The sequence below is a fragment of the Enoplosus armatus genome, chromosome 20 (assembly GCF_043641665.1).
Source record: "Enoplosus armatus isolate fEnoArm2 chromosome 20, fEnoArm2.hap1, whole genome shotgun sequence".
In the NCBI taxonomy this organism is placed as follows: domain Eukaryota; kingdom Metazoa; phylum Chordata; class Actinopteri; order Centrarchiformes; family Enoplosidae; genus Enoplosus; species Enoplosus armatus.
The window spans coordinates 12,649,443-12,667,854 of record NC_092199.1 but is presented as its reverse complement, the minus strand read 5'-3'; the positions used below and the strand labels follow the sequence as shown (position 1 = coordinate 12,667,854).

The 18,412-nt window shown below is 46.1% G+C and overlaps 1 protein-coding gene across 2 annotated transcripts in view; it reads right to left on the bottom strand.

Annotated features, from left to right (window-relative positions):
- Positions 1-18,412, bottom strand: part of raraa (retinoic acid receptor, alpha a) — a 69,759-nt gene that overhangs the window by 13,284 nt on the left and 38,063 nt on the right. For both annotated transcript variants that reach the window (XM_070927672.1, XM_070927671.1), the window contains exon 2: positions 1,096-1,244. In XM_070927672.1, the coding sequence (XP_070783773.1) occupies positions 1,096-1,244 (149 nt within the window). The remainder of the gene's footprint in view (positions 1-1,095; positions 1,245-18,412) is intronic.

The window sequence follows — 18,412 nt, the reverse complement described above, 5'->3', positions numbered from 1 at the left end:
GCTCTCTCACTCCCTGCAGTCTCTCCCATCTTTGTATCGTTTTGTCTGCATTTCTACATTCCCCCTGAGTTCCTGCCCTTCCTCACACTTTCATTTTTTTATTTATTTATTTTTTTTTACTGCTACTGCTTCCCGCCTTCTTCAGTAATACTTTTTCTTGCTGCTCTACCCCCTTTCTCCCTCTCCACTCCTATCCCTGCACATAAGGTAACACACACACAGTATTGGCTACACAGTCAATAAGTCAGAGGGTCTTGCAGACACCTGTCACCAACACCACCACCTGCCTTCATCAAATCACTCCTTACGTCCTCTTGCTATACACAGGGCTGCTGTCATGACAAAACCTTGCAAGGAGGATGTATATACTCCCGTTTAGTTAAGACTATACAAGTTTGACTATTCAAGATTGCATGGTTGTTATGGAGATATAAAGTTTGCTTTAACTTTACATCCTCCTCTGAGCTTTTACAACTCCGGCTCCGTGCCTCTGGAGAAGCGAGATAAAGTCGCCTGTGTGCTCACACTAACAGGAGAACATGTATGCATGCACACAGCAACTATAAACTGATAGCACAGCAGATGGGGGCTATGAGGCCTCTTCAGCACCTGTGTAACATGGCTGTATTGATAACAGACGGCCGATGTGGTCACGTCAGCAAGGCAGATACGAGCAGCAAAAACACTTGATAGATGACAAAGTTTCACATGCTGCACATGATAAGAGGCAGGTCCATCATATATGTTATCTTTACAATGTGCGCAGATATAGGTTGTTGAGGCAATTGTAACTTGTCCAGGTCATACTGATGATTAGGCAGCTCAATAAAGCAACCAATAATGTCAGTAAATGATTCTCTGTGAAAAAGTCGTCAATTTTGACAAATTTCCAACATTAAATTCCAGCATTAAACACTGAAAAACCCAAAAGGGTGTGAAATACTCAAAATGACGTGCCTTATCATTTTCACCACCTCAGCTCAGGCTGTGAAGACCTGAGTGTGTTTCTGTTTCTAGCATAAATCACATGAAGGTTACAAGATTGATGAACATCTTGCTTGCTTGGCAGATTCAGAGGAAGGCCGGGAGTCTCACCTTGCAGCCTTCACAGGCGCTGACACCATAGTGGTACCCTGAGGACTTGTCCTGGCACACAAAGCAGGGCTTGTAGACGCGGGGCGGCGGGGGAGGCGAGGGCGGGCTTGGCACTATCTCCTCTGAGCTGGTACTCTGGGTCTCTATCGCTGTGGAGAGGAGAGAGCAACAAGAAGGGTTAGTGAACACTATCAGACGGAGCGCTGACAGGCGAGCAGCATTAATCGATACCAGCGGGATAAACACAAAATCTCATGTGTACACTCTCTCACACACACACACACGCGGATCTTAAACACCCCAGACCAGACAGATACACTGCTGACAACAGCCAATACAAATCACCAGAAGGGGAATTTACTCAAGTTCTAACAAAAAAATCCTGCAAGTGCAAGGACAACTTCTTGATCTGGCATTTTCAAATGTGCCACAGGAAAGACTCCAAAGTATCTTCAAAGAACAAACTCTTTCTTACACACACACACACACACAGATCATCAAAGCACCAATGAAACCAGCCTCTGCAGAGTATTCTTATTATTTACTGCTGAAATGAAGGCTTGTGTGTGTGTGTGTGTGTGTGTGTGTGTGTGTGTGTGTGTGTGTTACAGCTAGAAGCTGCTTTGCTAGCAGGGTTCAAAGACAGGCTTTCTCCTCTGATACAAGGCCAGGAGTTGTGCTTTTATTTATTTTTAAATTGTGCAAGTATGAATGCTTGAAAAGATTAAAGGATAAAGCATACACTGTACAAATCAAGAGCAACAAATACCAGTAAACAGAGAGGGGCTGAATACACTGTCTTCATCCAATAAGCACTAATACGACAAACCAAACAACATGGTTTTGTCAACATAGCCCTTTGTAGGCTCCCATGTTGTGTGTGCTTGAACATAGCGGTCCGGGATTGTAGGGAAGTAACCTGCTGTTGCCTTCATGTAATATGTATTGGACTTTGACCTCAATATCCTGTGTGTTACAAAACACTGCTCTTTAATCAAATATAAAAACACACATTTGCAGCACAGACCTGCACCCTGTGGCCTATGGCTGACTGAGTGTGTATAATCCCTGTTTGCAACTGGAGCTAGCATGTGTGCTGTAACAAGGCTGTCAAGTTTTTTTTTTAATACTGATGCCAATATGATGCCTGAGTTTTGATATCCACACGACAGATTATTCTTTTTTTTTTTCATTTGATAAAATAAGATAGCACCGTCAGCTGAACAGAGGAGGGATTGGGGAGATTGACGAGCAGCTCTGAATCTGCCTGCAGCAGCTCAGTGCTCGAGTGTAAATAAGCCATCTATATTTAACAGAGTGAGCTGGTGCAGCAGGTCTGTAGTATATGGACACCCTAAACAGCGACACAACAACACAGCATATATGATCAATGCTTACCCTTTATTTGTATCTTGTAGGAATCGTTAGCTAGTGGGAAGTTATACATTTTACATGTTTTTGCCTCAGTGAGTTTTATTCTGTTTTGTTTGATATTTTTGAAGTTTGATTACATTGACACAAATCTGATTCCCTACTAGTACAACTCTAACCACACTGCACATTGGGCAATATTAAAGCAAGGATGAAGTTTTTCTCTCTCTCACACATGTGCACGCACACTTTCCTGTCCTTTTAAAGTGTCGGTGTGTGGGTCTCAGCTTGCCAATCTCCATGCACATGCAGCAGATGGTGCAGGGGAAGATTACATTCAGAACAACCTAAATAAACCAACCTGATGCCCAGATATGTTCAAGGCTTCCAGGAAAAAATAACACCGTACACCAAAATCTAGCCTCTCTCCAAAGCCTGCGTGTTATCTCACACAGCACATCCAAGTGGGTTTCAGGTGACGGGGACAGTTAAGCTAAACAGCAATAAAGCTCACATTGCAACACCTAACAGTGACACCCAATCAGGCCCGGGACATTAAGACATTTCATTTATGGAGGCCCAGATGTCATTTGCCACTTGCACACCAGCAACAACCTTTTGAGCTCTAGGTGTAAATATTTTCAGAGGAGAAAAGTAAGACAGTGACGAGCAACTGGAGTGAGACACACTTATTATTTACTTATTTTTTTGTTTATGGAACAGAGATTCTTTTGTGAAGACTGAGGACATTTATTTGCAACTGTGGGAAAAAGCAAACATGATGTAGGGTGGAGATGGGAGGGAGGAAAGCAGGGAGGCACAAAAAGGCAAAAGACGCAGCAGAGAGAGAGAGAGAGAATTATGATGTGTTTGAGCAATAAACAAAGACAAAAATACAAAACAGATGCAGTGATAAAATGGTACACACAGGGAGTGAAGGCTGGGCTGCACTGTTTTACTCATGTTCCTCCCTCGAGTATTTAGGTTCATCTTCATTAAAACACATACACACACGCACCTGTCAGGAGTTAACTTAAAGCCTTGAAAAACTACATTTTTATATTAGATTTAGATTTAGAAAAATCCCTAACTTGTGTGAAGCAAAAGTGGGAACTATTCATTTCAGAGGAGATTACAGAAAAGGAGTGATACATTTGAGGGAATGTGTGAACGACTCATATGCTCATAATCAAGAATTGTGTAATTTTCCAGTGAGGAGAGTTATGCATACAGAAGGAAGAAGACACTTTTATTTTTACTGCGGTTGAGGAGGAAAAGGATTCAGTCACAAAGTGAGTTGGGGGGGGTGGGGGGGTGGGTGAGAAGGACAACATGTCAGATCGTGGGGAGGGAGAGTGTCTGTCCTTTGCTTCTCATTGCTGTTTATTGGTGTCATTATCGGCCATCTTTGCCCATGCCACTGGGCAACGCAGTCACCACACTCATGTCAAACAAATTACATTTAAATAGAGCAGCCCTTACATAACATGGCATATTTTCTCATTAGCAAAAAGACCATTCACGGTTTTCTGCGCTCTCCTGCCTCTCTTGATGTGGACTGATTACAGCCCTGCATTATTAGTGTGACCACAGAGCTATTCATCCACGTTCAAGCTGCCATCATTAGAAACGCACAGACAAACAGATGTGCCACCCACACCCACACACATAAACATAAAAATTGCATCCATGCCTACATTTACACAGGCTGAGGGATTTCCTAGAGCCATTTAAAAAAAAAAAAAAAAAAACGCCTCATTGGTCGGACACACACACACATAAACACACACACACACACACACACACACACACACAGTCTTAATGAGAGCACCCATGGAAATCTGGGACACAAGGACAAGAGTCTGTGAGGGGCTGGCGACTGTAATTAAATACAATGGCTGGCTTCTGGAGCCTTGTCAAGCCGAGGCATGGAGCAAAACAATGGCAGGCCTGTGGACAGAGAGGCAGAGAGGCTCAGCAGAGAGGACAGAGCTACTTAGCCCTTCAGCAGCCCTCACCCAGGCATTATTCAACACCAGCCTGCATCCAAGCTCTGATCAACACAAACCTCCATACAAGCCCGCCTATTGTGCGATCCACAAAATCATACGGCACAAACACTGGAAGAACTGACTCACACTCGCCTGGAGAGCTTCCCTCGATATCCTTGCAACATGTTAACACTGGAAATTTGCGTGTCTGGCAGGGTTTCCATGCCGGAGCCCCTCCAGAGCCTGCAAAGTCACCACGGTAACTAATACTTGAGCTCCAGCTAGAATATCATTCCTTTAGCCAAGAGAGGGCTAGCATGAATAGACAATAACACCAAGCTTTGCTTAGGGATACAGGCACGGGAACCCGCAACCCTGAAAATAATGTTTAAATGAAAAACAGTAAGGAGTCACTGATAAGGAATCTATTGTACTTTGGTGAAGAGGTGAAACCAAAGCCACATGAACCGTATGGTCACCGCAATTGTTGTTAACCAGACACAAGGCTGGATTCAAGACTACAGCCTGGCATGTTGTCAGACCAGTCCCAGAAGCGGGAATAAACAGCACAGGCTGTCAGGTGCAACCAGCGAAAACAAACCTGACACTGCACTGCGTGGAAACAGCAGAAGTCCATTTAACCTCCTAAGACCCAAGCTCTATCTTAATTTCTCTTTGCTATTTGGGCTTATTGGGACCTGATAAGTATAAAAACTAAGCATCATCTGTTGACATGATGTAGTTCCACATACGGGGACAATTTTGAATTTCCATATGAGCAGAATTAAGTATTATGGTATAACCCAAAATGTGATGTCCACGTATGTGGATGCCAGGTCTTAGGAGGTTAAAGGAGGTTGTGTCTGTCTAACATCTGACCACTGACTGAAAACTAGCCTTTCTGCTTATTCTGACACATTTAAAGTAATGTACGTATTTAGAATTATTATGCAACTGTTTCTAATTCTGAATTTTATATTATTAATTGGTCTAAACAACATACTTATCTCATAAAACCAATTCTGAATGGCAAATACGTCAAAGCCCCCAGATTTAATTTACTTAGATCTCTCCTTTGATATTCACAGACAAGTATTATAAACACTCTGTGTGTGCGTGTGTGCATGTAAGCGCGTCTGTGTGCAGCCCCGAGATATCTTAATAGCTTAATGTAGCATGGTGTTCTCGAAATCAGAGCCAAAGAACCGGTGATTTAATTAAGTTCAAGTGTGAGTGGTCTGTAATGCCGCTCTTCAGATCCACTTTGCATACATCATGAGCCACAACTGCACTTAGAGAGAAGCCGCCCCTCGCAGCCACATCCTCCGTAAGCAATCGCCGCATGCCGAGACTTAAATGGACAAATATGCACGAGACTGAAATGAAATCTATTCTGATGATGAACTGGCCTGAGCTGTAACACTGACATAAGATAGCCTGGCTAACATCAGCACTTCAAAGGCACCGAGACCAAAAAGACCACAGACCAAGAGACACACACACACACACACACACACACACACACACACACACACACACAAGCCCACCGGCTATTATCAAGCCTCCAGACTCTGGGCTGTCTCGGCCCAGTGCTGCTGAGCAGTTCTTGAGGTTCAGCTCTAGGTTAGTCCTCTGAGATTTGATTACCTTCATCCCCACTGGTTACCGGGCCCAGCTGTGAAGCATATTAATGAGATTTCACCATCATTAGGGGGAAGCTAACTACATTAGCAGGCTGGCTGGCTGGATGGTGGTAAAGAGAACTGGAGAAAATGAAGGCAGAGGGGATGCAGGAGGAGGAGGAGAGGGCTTTGACAGGGTCTTCCACTTTGTTGAATCCTACTCTGTCATGGACCATTGTGTTCCCCTGGCTTCTATTAGGTTATTTGGACACACATGCACACACACACACACACATGCTCGCCATGTGTACGATACATGGGAGAACATATAGAGGTCCATTTGTCTTTCCATGCAGTGAGCGTGCAGCAGAGGATACACCAGACAGACCACCATGCCACAGGCTGCTGCATTAACGCTTGCTTTGAAGTCGAATAATGAAGTGGAATGGACGATGGAACAGCCCCGGGGACAGACACCGCCTTGCAGAACCCTGGGAGTTGTAGGCCAATGTATCATGCATGTCCATAAAAACGACTGGCAGCAACTTAAGAGCTTTTAAGTGCAGTGAAACAGACCAACAAGTGAGCAGAGAGGGGCATCACTCATGCACGGTGCTTGACTTTTGCCAAATATTCAGACGTTATTTCTGGTTTCCATGTCGGGAATGTGGATAAGCAGCAGAGAAAACGATAAACACACATGATGGGGAATGCTTTGTCAGCACTCTTCAATTACTGGAGGAGGAAATGAGACTATTTCCCTGCTTACAGGGAAATCCTGCCATTCTCTAACAAAGCGTCATAACAGCTTTTCCGCGCTGAAAATGGATGGGGCTCCGTTCGCTGCCTCCACACTGATTACTGACAGCAAAGCCACGCACGCCATCTGAATGCGAGCCGGGGTGAGGGGTGCGCGATCGCACACTAGCAGGCACACATAGACTGACAGCTGGAAGGAGAGCGACAGTGGGGTGTGTTTGTGTTCAAACACAGAGTGTGAACAGTTATTGGATGGGAGAGGGGGAGGAATCTGGCGGCAGGGCAGACAGGCATAAGTGAAAACACACACACAAACACAGGGGAAGGAGAGTCAGTAGAGGTTAACATGGGGCAGGAGAGCAGACAGCGAGCCTCACGCCTCCCATATTCACTGTAACTAAATCCAGCCTTTCCACTCCCATCTCCCGCCACTTTCCACCTTCATCTCCCCCTTATTCCTACCTGTCCCACTGACTGAGTCGGACAATCTCCTCCTCCCGTTGCTCTCTACAACTTAGCTGCAAGTCACAAGAACTTCTTGAATGCTGCAGGCTTTGAATCTGTCTTGTAACTGTAGGCTGTTTGTAGAATGGTCTCACATACACTTGCAGATGCTCATCATTACAGGCACAGCCAGCAAAAGGCCTTAACATCTATCCAGCACAGGAAGATCAATATCGGATTCGTTTTCAAATCACAATGGATCAATTACGGTATTTTATCGCCTTATAGACTTTTCTTGATTCTGAAGTTTGTTATGCTATTAGGCCGTTTGCCACTACTCCCACTCATATCAAGCATGTTATGGCACTGTGCGAATGTGTGTGTGTTTGTGTGTTTCAGTGAGGGCGAGTTAGGAGGATTACTGAGGATCTCTCTGCCTGGTTGTGCTCCACCTAAGCTGCTGCATGTCTAGCTTGCAGTCTACCTTCTCAATGTAGAGAGAGAGAGAGAGAGAGAGAGAGAGAGAGAGAGAGAGAGAGAGAGAGAGAGAATGCATGGAGATACAGGCTGCCGTCACTAATAATGTGTCTCCGAGCTTTCCAAGCAAAATAATGGGAACATACTTGCAGTGTTGTGCAATCACACCATTTTAGGAAAATGGTTGAGGTCTGGCATGATATATACAGAGCCATAATATGTTTCTTAATTCATACATTTGACACCATGATGCTTTTAGTGTAAAGGAAGGAAGGGCATGGATCAAACTGAGAGCTTAATCTGATTCTAATGTAATTTTTTGCGGTGGGCGACACATCACTTCCACTTGGGAGAGCATGTTGTGGTCTACATTTCAGCGAAATGACAGCCTGCTGTTTTGCAACCATTGCAGATATTACAATTTCGCAGAGGGAGCAGAAATTGATGTGACAGCTTGAGTTCTTGAAAAGGACTGCGCAGTATGTTTGAAGGCTACACTGGCTCCAAGACCAAATTTTGACGAGTGGTGCTTCAAGCGGGGGCCAAGTAACTCCCCCATCTGGAGTGTTACAGCAAGAAAAACACGCATGTATGTGAGTGATAGATGAGGGTACGAGCAGAGGCCGAAGGGCAAGGGCGGCGCAGAGTAAGGAGTCTTTCTTGCCCGTTATGACGATCCCTCCTCAACACCAGGAAATGGTGGGCCAGGAGTGGGGAAAACACCAGGTTGTGTTTAGCAGGGGTAATTTATGGCATCTTTACATCTTGGTGAGTTGTAAATGTCTGCGTCTCTTCTGTTTGATTGCTTTTGGGAACATGACAAGTGAAAATGTGCATGCTCGTGCAAGTGAGTGCATCTGCCTGTTTGCATATTTGAGCGCATGTTGCGTGATACGTCCTGTATCTAAGTGCACGAGAGCCTGTGCGTGTGAACGTCAGCATGTTCTTGTCTTGGCCAGGTCTGGTTTTTATCAGCCCGGCAGCCCCCACTATGTTCCCAAGCCCTTCTCCAGGGGCCCAAGATAACTTCCCTCTCCATGCTGCCAGGCCTCTGAAATAACAACACACCAGGTTTTCCTATCACTGCTGCCCCAGCAAATGGAGACCGAACTGAGAACATGTGTGGACAAACTGGAGCATGCGGGCGGGGGGGGGGGGGGGGGGGTCGAGCAGATGGCAAAGGTGAGGTCTACAGAGGCTAGACTTGGAGCAGCAGCTTCATGTTAACCATAGTAGCTGCTCTGTGCCGCTGCAGCCACATGCTGGCCTTTGGTCTAGTTAATTAGGAGCCTTCCAACAAACACAGAATTCACAGGACATCTAAACCACAAATACATTTCATAAGTCCTATGAGCACACTAATGTTTATGGATCTAATTGTGCAAAAAAACAAACAGGAAAAGCAGCCAAAGACAGCTATCTTGCCGGAGAGAACCACAAGTTCCCTGGCAACAACGCTCCACTGCAACCCTGAGTAACACGGTGTAACTCTACCCAGCAGCTGTCTTTGCCTGCTGACTGACATGGGGACTATGTGAGTTGGCACTTGCCCCAGGGTGACTGGAGATATTTGGCATGACCTGATGGGTGGGACATGGTGGTGGGCACAAGGGGGCAAAAGGCAGCCCGAGTCGGCCAGAGGATGCCAGGAAGTGGGCAGGCACGGTGGTGTGTTTCAGCAGCCTGTAACACATGTCATACTAGGGTGTGGGCATGTACATATCCAGTGTAAGAGTGTGTGTGAGAATGTGAAAATGTGTGTGTGTGTAGACCATATTAAGAAGGTCTGATGGTCAATGAATATATTTTAGATAAATGTTTCAAATGTCCTCCTGTATGGATGCATTAGCGGCAATCCCAAAGCTTCATCACAGCTGGCTATTTATTGGCGAGCCTTTCCCGTGGCTAATCCACATGACGAGTACAAGCAGTGTCTGCACACAAAGGATGTGCCATTGAACAAGAATTTCTGTTTATGAGCTGATCACACGCATGCAGCAGCTGTACAGTATCAGCTGAGCGACATCACTGACCCACATTGAGAGGCAGAGGCAGGGCAAGAGAGTGGAGAGCAGGAAGAGACAGGCTGCAAGAGGAACAGGGGCTGATAAAGATAGAGGAGGAGGAGGAGAAATAGGAGCTGAGCTGAGCGACAGGACCGCGAAAGGACCGTGACACGCAAGACAAACATTTCAAAACCGGGCCCCAAATAAAAGCTGTGCACGCTGGCATGTTTGCTTGTAGACACACTCTTCACAGGGAGAAAATGAGAAGGTGTAACCACAGTGTAACCTCCCTTTGTCAACTCTCTGAAAGTGGATTAATACACCCTCCCTGGAGTGACTTACAGCTGTGATACCTTATGACACATAATTCAAGATCAAGGTCAGCATTGGATCATAACACACGAGTGAAACCGCAGCCTGTTTACAAACTGGTCTTTAATGTTACCGCTCTGACTGTGAAAATGGCTTCATGAAACATTAAGCCTCTCTTTTACAGAGTGCCTGCATTGGTCAATTATAGAATTGTGCCTGAGTGGTCGACTGTGTGTGTGTGTTTTTCCTTCTGTGATAACAAACTGCACTCATGCATACTAGGAGCCAGGAGGGTGCCAAAGCAACACAAAACCGGGGCCTACCCAATCTAGAAACTCACAGCGTGGTCTAACAAAGGCCTTCAGGGTTTACATTTTAGTCGTCTGACTGATGCTTTTTTTTTTTTTTACACAGCCACTTAGAATGAGTGCAGCAGCCAAATAAGCTTCAATTCCCTCCTTTCCCGTAAAACCCAAGGTCAACGACATTACAAGGGACCAGTAATAAGAAGTCCAAGGGTCAGAGGCCTGAAAATATTCCTGTGACCTTAAAGTAATACGAAAAGAGAAGTGCTGGAATACAAAAGTGGTCTCAGAAGAGAGGCGAAGTATTTCTTTTAAGAACATTGCAGTTGAAAGATTTGGGACAGATGATTTAAATAAGTGGGGAGATCATGAACACATTTCTCCCCTCGGCATTTCAAAACAATCACAGGTGAAGAAATACTGGAAAATGCATTTCATACACCGTGATTCTGTCCGCCTGCGCTAAAATTACATCCATACACATTAACCAGACCCTATTCATCTTTATTGAGCTGAGTGCCACACACAGTGTTTGAAGGCCAAAGGCCCTTCATGAATGCTTTTGCTGGAGTGTTTGCTCTTCACTCACTCTAACAGAGAGGTTATCTACCCATTGATACTCGCTAATCCAATGTGACTGGCAGCATTCAAGGCCCTCCGTTCTTAAGCGCATATTTAACAGTGGAGGAAGCAGGTCATAAATATGGAGGGAGCAAAGGGCTATTTGCATTAGAGGGCCTGAAGTGGACTTGGAGGGGCCAGGAGGAGGTGGAGAGGAAAAAAAAGGGGGGAACAAGGGATCAAGAGAGAGAGAGGGAGAAAGAGAAGAGGCTCATGAGGATCTGGGGAGGAGAAGAGAGGATCACCAGGGACAGGCTTTGTCATGTTAAACTGCCTCTCTCGACTCATGTTCTCCCTTTCCCTTCTCCCTCTCTGTGGACAACACAATAGTCAATCACAGGGGAATAGATTAGTTTGATCTTCTCAACTTCAGAGCAGGAGCATGACTGTGGAAGTGGGGGAGAGGTCGCGAGTGCAGTGTGTGCGTGACTCGGTGGATGTGGAGTGTGTGTTCAACGATGCTAAATAATGTGCCTTCTCACCAGCACCGTTTCTCTTAAAAATCCAGACACCCATTTAGGTTTGTCACTTCACGTATTCGTCAACATGAGTTAGAGCTAATAGTTAAACTCGCTTGTAATTTACCTTCGCCCTCAGGCCCCAGCAGGTTAACGTGCATTCCTCTACTGTACATGAAACCCATAATGACAACAGTTCCCTTCATAAATTAGCTAAAAGAAAGCCAATGTCAAGTTTGGAGTTGAAAGCATATTATTGTGGATGTAAGTGGAGGTATTTGCAGGGGTGTGGACAAGAAGATGCAGCAAGCGTGCCATTATCCTGTCACCAGTCTGTTAAAGAGCTCAATGATGCCGGGACCCAGGGGGGGTTACTAGGTCAGCACAGGGGTTTAAATGGCCTTAAGACCCTGAGGAGACTGCTGACATATTTAGAATAGCCAGACTCAGAGGAAAACAAGCTCGCTGCACATTCATGATACAAAACGACCACTCTGACTGGCCATCGTTCATACACACACAGGCGTTATTCTACTGATTCATGGGCTGAAATTGCAACACTGACTACATAAAGTAAGGCGGCAAACTCCACCAGAGATCACAGTGGTAGCTTCACTGCACGGCCCAGCCACTCTGCTCTCCTGCTCATGCCCTCTAATGATGACTGATGACACACATTTGATTCAGCTGTCTGATGTGTGGTGTCAGGGGGCTGCTTAGTGGAAGATTTGGGCAGAGCGAGGGGAGAGTGGGTGGGCGGGGAGAGGCAGACTCATTTGTCTTTAGTGTCAGCGCTAATGCAAAAAAAAATAATAATAAAAAGTGAGGTGCTTGTCGATAGCACCGGGAGGTTAAGTTCGCTCTGTGCTTAGGAAAAATGGCTGATGAGAGCGGGCAGAGTCGTCGAGGGAGCGCAGTGGGATGTTACTCGAATTTAATGAAGGACATGTTTAGCTTCCTCGAGTATGGTTTGTGCTTTTCCCCTTCTCTCTCTGTGTCTCTGTGTCTCTGTGTGTGTGTGTGTGTTGTCTGTGCCTCTACAGACACTAATTTCCTGCATGGATCCCTGACCTTTCAATGTAGCCTGGGGGGAGCAATTTGATCACGGCACACACACACACATCCACACACAAACATACACCATTTCCTGTGATATGGCTGCCCACCAGTCAGAGGACTGGTTTTAGAGAGACAACGTCAATCTCTTCCTACTGTGTCAGTCTAAAAAAAAATCTCTTTCGCATAGAATAAATACATTTTTGAAAGTTTTTTAGCCGACTGTTTTATTGGTCGACTTGTTCACAGAAACCACAGACAGTACAGAAATACTGGCTGTCATTTATCACTACATTGGGTTTGCCAATTGCTCAAGATTATTACTACAGTTTTCCTCTTTTTGTATATGTGCAGGAGCAATATGAAGCTTCAAATATGTCCCTGATATAAAAGGTCTAATGTACAGGTTTTGTTTACAAATGTAAAACTCTGTTCTTAAGGAGCACCTGAATAAAAATACTCTGTGTCCATGTGCGAGAGTTAAGCATGCCTTTGTGTGTGTGTGTGTGTGTGTGTGTGTGTGTGTGTGTGTGTGTGTGTGTGTGAAAAATACTCGTGACACAGACACAGACAATATGCATGTTTGCATGCATGTGCAGGACCATGCTTGCTATAGTAAGCAGACCTGCCAAAAACAATGAGTGGAAGCAACCTGAGCTGAGCCTTCAGGTGAGCTTGGTGTTAATGCTCCCACTTCTCCCTCCTGTCCTCTTTCCCTCTGGGGTCCAGTTAACCCCAGTTGGCCTCTGACGACTGCTACGCCTCTCTGCCTTGTGACATGGGCCTCATCATGACCTGGGGGGTGACTGGGTGCCGTTTATTGCGACCCAGTTCCACTGCAAGAAGGAAAGCACGCCTTCTCCCAGTTAACTCTGTCCATTAAGCTAAGTGGGGCCTATCAATTATTCAACAGTTTCCAATGTATAATTCAAGGGATAAGGGAAGCTGTCATGAATAGCGACACACACAGGTGAGGAGAGAGTACGGTACTTTCAATTCAAAGGTGATTGTAATATTACACTGCCGTAAGCCAATTTGTTTAATGTGATGAGAAGGAACAAAAATACTAATGTCAATCTGTAATGAATAAATAATCAGCCAGATGTAAGAAAAGTGGACGAACATTAAGAGAAAAGACAGATGTGAAGAAAAAATTAGGAGATGGAGAGTTACAGGAAGTGGGCTGCCACAGGGATGATGAGAGGACAAACTGATAAAGACAGAGAAATGGTCATGCAGCATAGTGGGAAAATGAGAAAAAAAAAAGCGTGATGAAGACAGAGAAAGATATAGCATTTATTTTCTTGCTCTAATACATCTTGATTTATAAATCACACTGAATTGAAAAACTGAGCTGAAAACCGAGCAGGAGGAGAGAGAAAATTAGGGCAGAGCATTAAAAGTGCGAGAAGGCAGCTTTACAGTGCTACCCACCCTCCTCCCTCTGCCGTGTAGGCGTGGGTCCTGAGGGAGCCACCGATGTTAATACAGTTATTAAGCCTCTCCACTGAAGCCTGCTCCACCTCCCCAACCCTCGGCATCAAGGAGCTCTCTGCCTGCCAGGCAGCGGGCAAGCTTGCTTGCTTCCACAATGAGATCAAACAGTCCCAAGTAGGCCAGCTCAGGGGAAGCCAGTGATGGAGCTTCCCACTGAGCAGTGAGGGCAGGTGGGGTTGGGTATGTCAAGCCCAAGGAGCATCCCAGCAGGCTTTAGAAAAAAACGAGGGGGGGGTTTGGCTTCAACCTTGCCATAGTTCTTCTTTCCCTTCCTCCCTCTTTTAAGTCAGCTGACCAAGATTCCCATGCATCTCTACCTGGTGTCGGGGATTACAGCCATGAAAGGCTTCAGCAAGAATATGCGCAAGAGCGGATTTCTTCTCTTGCTAGCTGCAGGATGTATGTAGCCGCAGAGGTTGATTAGAGGTGAGCAGCGTGGGGAAGCCGAGGCTGGGTGGCCAGGTTAGGGAGTAGCACTGTAGACAAGACTTTCATGTGCAGCCAGGGAAACCCTCTCTCAAGTGCAGAAGGGGAACCTAGCTGGTCACCGCCGCAGCAGAAGGACGTGTGTGTGTGCGTGTGTGTGTGTGTGTGTGTGTGTCTAATCGCTGCATTACATCCAATCCATAATTCACACCAGGCAGGAAAGATTAGTGCTGCCACTCTTGCCTGTAGCCAGAAGGAACACATTTGGGCAGCCATGCAGATTGCACGCAAGGTACTAAGTAAAAAGCTCTGGTCGGCTTAAACTGCCATTGATCTGCCCTCACTGTTTAAAATGTCAGTCGCTGAAAAGGCTACATTTTGAGCAAGTTAAAAACACAATGAGGCTGCACGGTGGAAACAGGTTTTGCAAAGGCAACTGGGCCACACACATTAAGGTTATTAAAAAACTGCTGAAAAACTGACATTATACATCAGGCTTTTGCCTCATCATGACACTTGATACGAAGTTAAGAAATGAAAGGAGTGAGGAATGGATAAAGAGATGGGCAGGATAAAGACAAATGCTGTAATGCACTAAATAGGACGGGGATATAGGCCATTCTGTACCAGACTCAATTTGCCAACGCTGGCCTGTTGGCAGCCACTGGATGCAGGCCAAAGCTCCATCAGTTGCACTTGAACACTAATAATATCAGTCACACAGTCAAACCTCTCCCTCCCTATCTCTCTCTCTGTCTGTCTGTTATCTCCCTTCATATATTTCCTCGTTCTTTTCCTCCCCATTCGCTCTCCACTGCTTTTTGTTCAGAAAAGGAGAAAAGGGCAAAAATCCAGAGGCCAAAAATGACATTAAACCCCCTGAAAGGCTCCACAGAGATTATTGTTTGAAAATGCCAGCTCTCCTGGAGCCCCCCTTCCTCTCTCTGTCTCTCTCTGTCTCTCTCTCTCTCTCTCTCTCTCTCTCTCTCCCCTTCCCTCCCTCTCATTTTCTTTCAGCTGAGAGGTGCTGACAGCCCAGACACAATAATCCAGCTCTATTGTGGAACCGACCACAGTGCTGTGCAAAGGTTTCCCACGTACGGTGCAAGGGCAAAGCACGGTGTCACATCGTGGCGGTGGCACAGAACAGCACCGCTACGAGCAAAAGGGGGCTGGCCACCAGCTACTACAGGGCGCCACACTGTGCGACTTGACAACTCTGGTTCGAAACTGTTGTCACCTTTTCCATTAGGCAGCTCCCCGGCTGGAGCAGCAACGGAGAGGAGGGGAAAGCCTTGCTGTCAAAGGGCCCCTGTACATCTGATTGTATCACACACAGAGGAGGCTTCCTCTTTGATCACAGTGCTATCACCTGAAGCACCAAACAAAGGAGTGTACGAGTGTAAATGGTAAAGCATTAAGCCAGGAACTTGAAGACTTACCCTCAAAACAAAGCAAAAGTGTGAAATACTAACTAAATAAATTATATAGACTTCTCTATCATATCCTTGAGCAGAACTGATGAACGAACGCCTCTCTTCATCCTACCCCCCCCCCCCCCCCCCCCCCCCTCCTTTCGTCTTTTTAGCCTACTATAAAAAGCTTTCCTCAGGTTACTGTTAAAAATCTCGTGGAATAACAGAATGTGCCCTCTCTACTCTAAGTGCTGCATGGCTGCATATTTCCCTATCAGCCCACCCCCTTCCCCCAATCTGAAAGAGCATCCGGGCCAGCAGGGCTTTTGAAAAAGATGACTAGGAATGAGGAATCAAAAAAGACATTTATGTGTCTGGTTTCACCCAGAGAGGAGGGCCCACGTCATCCTGAGTGCTTTCCCAGCACATTGTCTCTGGGTATGAAACGTTCAGAAACAGACCCCAATAGGCCACTAACTGAACCCTACCACTCTTGGCAAATGAACTAGCAGTGACATTTATTCTTCGCAGAACAATGAGTGCTCCTCAACGTCTGACATGGCCACTTCATTATTGTGATATCTACCAAGCAACTATCTCTCTCACTAACAATGGCCAAGATAAGGCACTAAAGATCGCAGCAAAGGTTAGACTCTCTGAACTGAAGGGGCTGCTTGATATCAGAGTGCCTCCCTTTTAACACACAGTGGCTCTATTCATAACAAACAGGATCCAGTTGTTTCAGTCTCTTCCCCATTCACCTCTCTTAACCTACACGTGTTCGGAGCTGCGCGGCTACAGGGCATCTCTCGGTTCACACAATGCTAATATCACAAACAGGGTTACAGGGGAACAAGCGGCCTGTAACCCGAGCCTGTCTGCCTCCTTCAGTCGAACACGCTGTCCTATCCATCACTATCCAGCACTATGCTCTTCCTTCCCACCTCCGCCGCACTGTTGGCAGTCTATTTCATCCCGGTCCCAGGTGGGCCTTTAAGAGTCAAATGTCAGAGGCCGGGCTCCAGCCAGACACGTAATGAATATGAAATGATTCAGAGGGGCTGTGGGAACGAGAAGAGAGTGGCGTCCAGACAGACCAAGCTCCTCTGTCACTAAGTGTGACCAGATTGAGCCAGGCTGAGCTGGGCCAGGACAACATGAGAGGGAACCAAAGAGGAGAGGATACACAATGTAGATATCTAAAGTTACTTTCATAAATCAAGACATACAGAAAGCTTGCCCTATGTGCACCCCAGGGGGCTGTTAAAGACACCAACACCAGGTATTATGAGCGCCAGGTAAATAAGGACTCCAGTTATTAACCGCAATGAGATCATCTGAAACACTCTGAAATCTCTTCTATCTTAGGAGCTCAGCACAGTTGTAGCCGAGGGGGACTTTGTTTTGGTGTGCACAAATAAATAAGGGTGAGTTTGGAGTGATTCAGAGCTCCCTCTTCTTTCTCCCATGAAACACAAACATGAGCTGGGGCAGAGCGTTCTGTCCTGCTCCATAGTTAACAACGCTGACTGAGGCGGCAGCAACATGGTGCTATTTTTTGCCCAGACAGCAGGAGAACTGCCGTGCTCTTGTATTTTTAGCATACTAACCTCTACCCTATTTCCTCGGCTGTCCCACTCTCTAAATAGGAGGGCATTCCATTGCGCTGTGTGTGTGTGTGTGTGTGAACTACTTGAGGTGCACAGAGTTGTCATCCATGTGATGTTAACACACATCCCCAAAGGGAGACTGGGGATGAGTGCTGTTGGTGGAAGCAGCAGCCCTGTGCTTTGGCCTGGAGCTAGTGGCCTGAGAGAGAGACTGCACAGGAGAGGCAGAGGCAGCCAGTGGTCCTCCGCAACTGATGAAACAAGGCAACATTCCATGTAATCACTCTATATATAGCGGGTGCTGGCAAAAGGGGGGGTTGGATGGCAGGAAATCTTGTAAGATATGAGGAAAAATTAGGGCAGGCGAGCATTAAAGATTAATTGTGACACTGACTGCCCGGCTCAGGATTGCCACGCGGAGAATGCAACCATGGAGATGGGAAATAGAGAGGGAGAGAGAGAGAGATAAAGTGGGAGAGAGAAAGGAGTCACTTTGGGAATGAAAATGCCTCACAGATGAATTCTGGGGTGATGAATGTCCCTGGTTCAATACCCAGATGAATTTATGTGTGTTCCATTATGAGAGGGTGGGGATGAGACATGGAGATAGGGCGGAGAGATGGGAAGAGGAGAGAGAGAGAGAGAGAGAGAGAGAGAGAGAGAGTGTGCTGGTGAGCTAGCCATGCAGAGCCCATTGCGAACAAGCCATCTGTAGAGATAAGTAAAGAAGTGATTACAACAGGCCCAGCTCAATTTCTGACAGTTGGCGCTTGACTGCCCCCGTAGAGCCGAATTGATTTAAATGAAGAAGCTATGAATATTTTAGAGGGTAAAACCCCCCTTTAACCTGAACTGTTTCGATCTCCCTCCCACCTCTGTATATGTGTGTGTGTGTGTGTGTGTGTGTGTGTGTGTGTGTGTGGGCAGCAGGACAGACACGGGGGAGA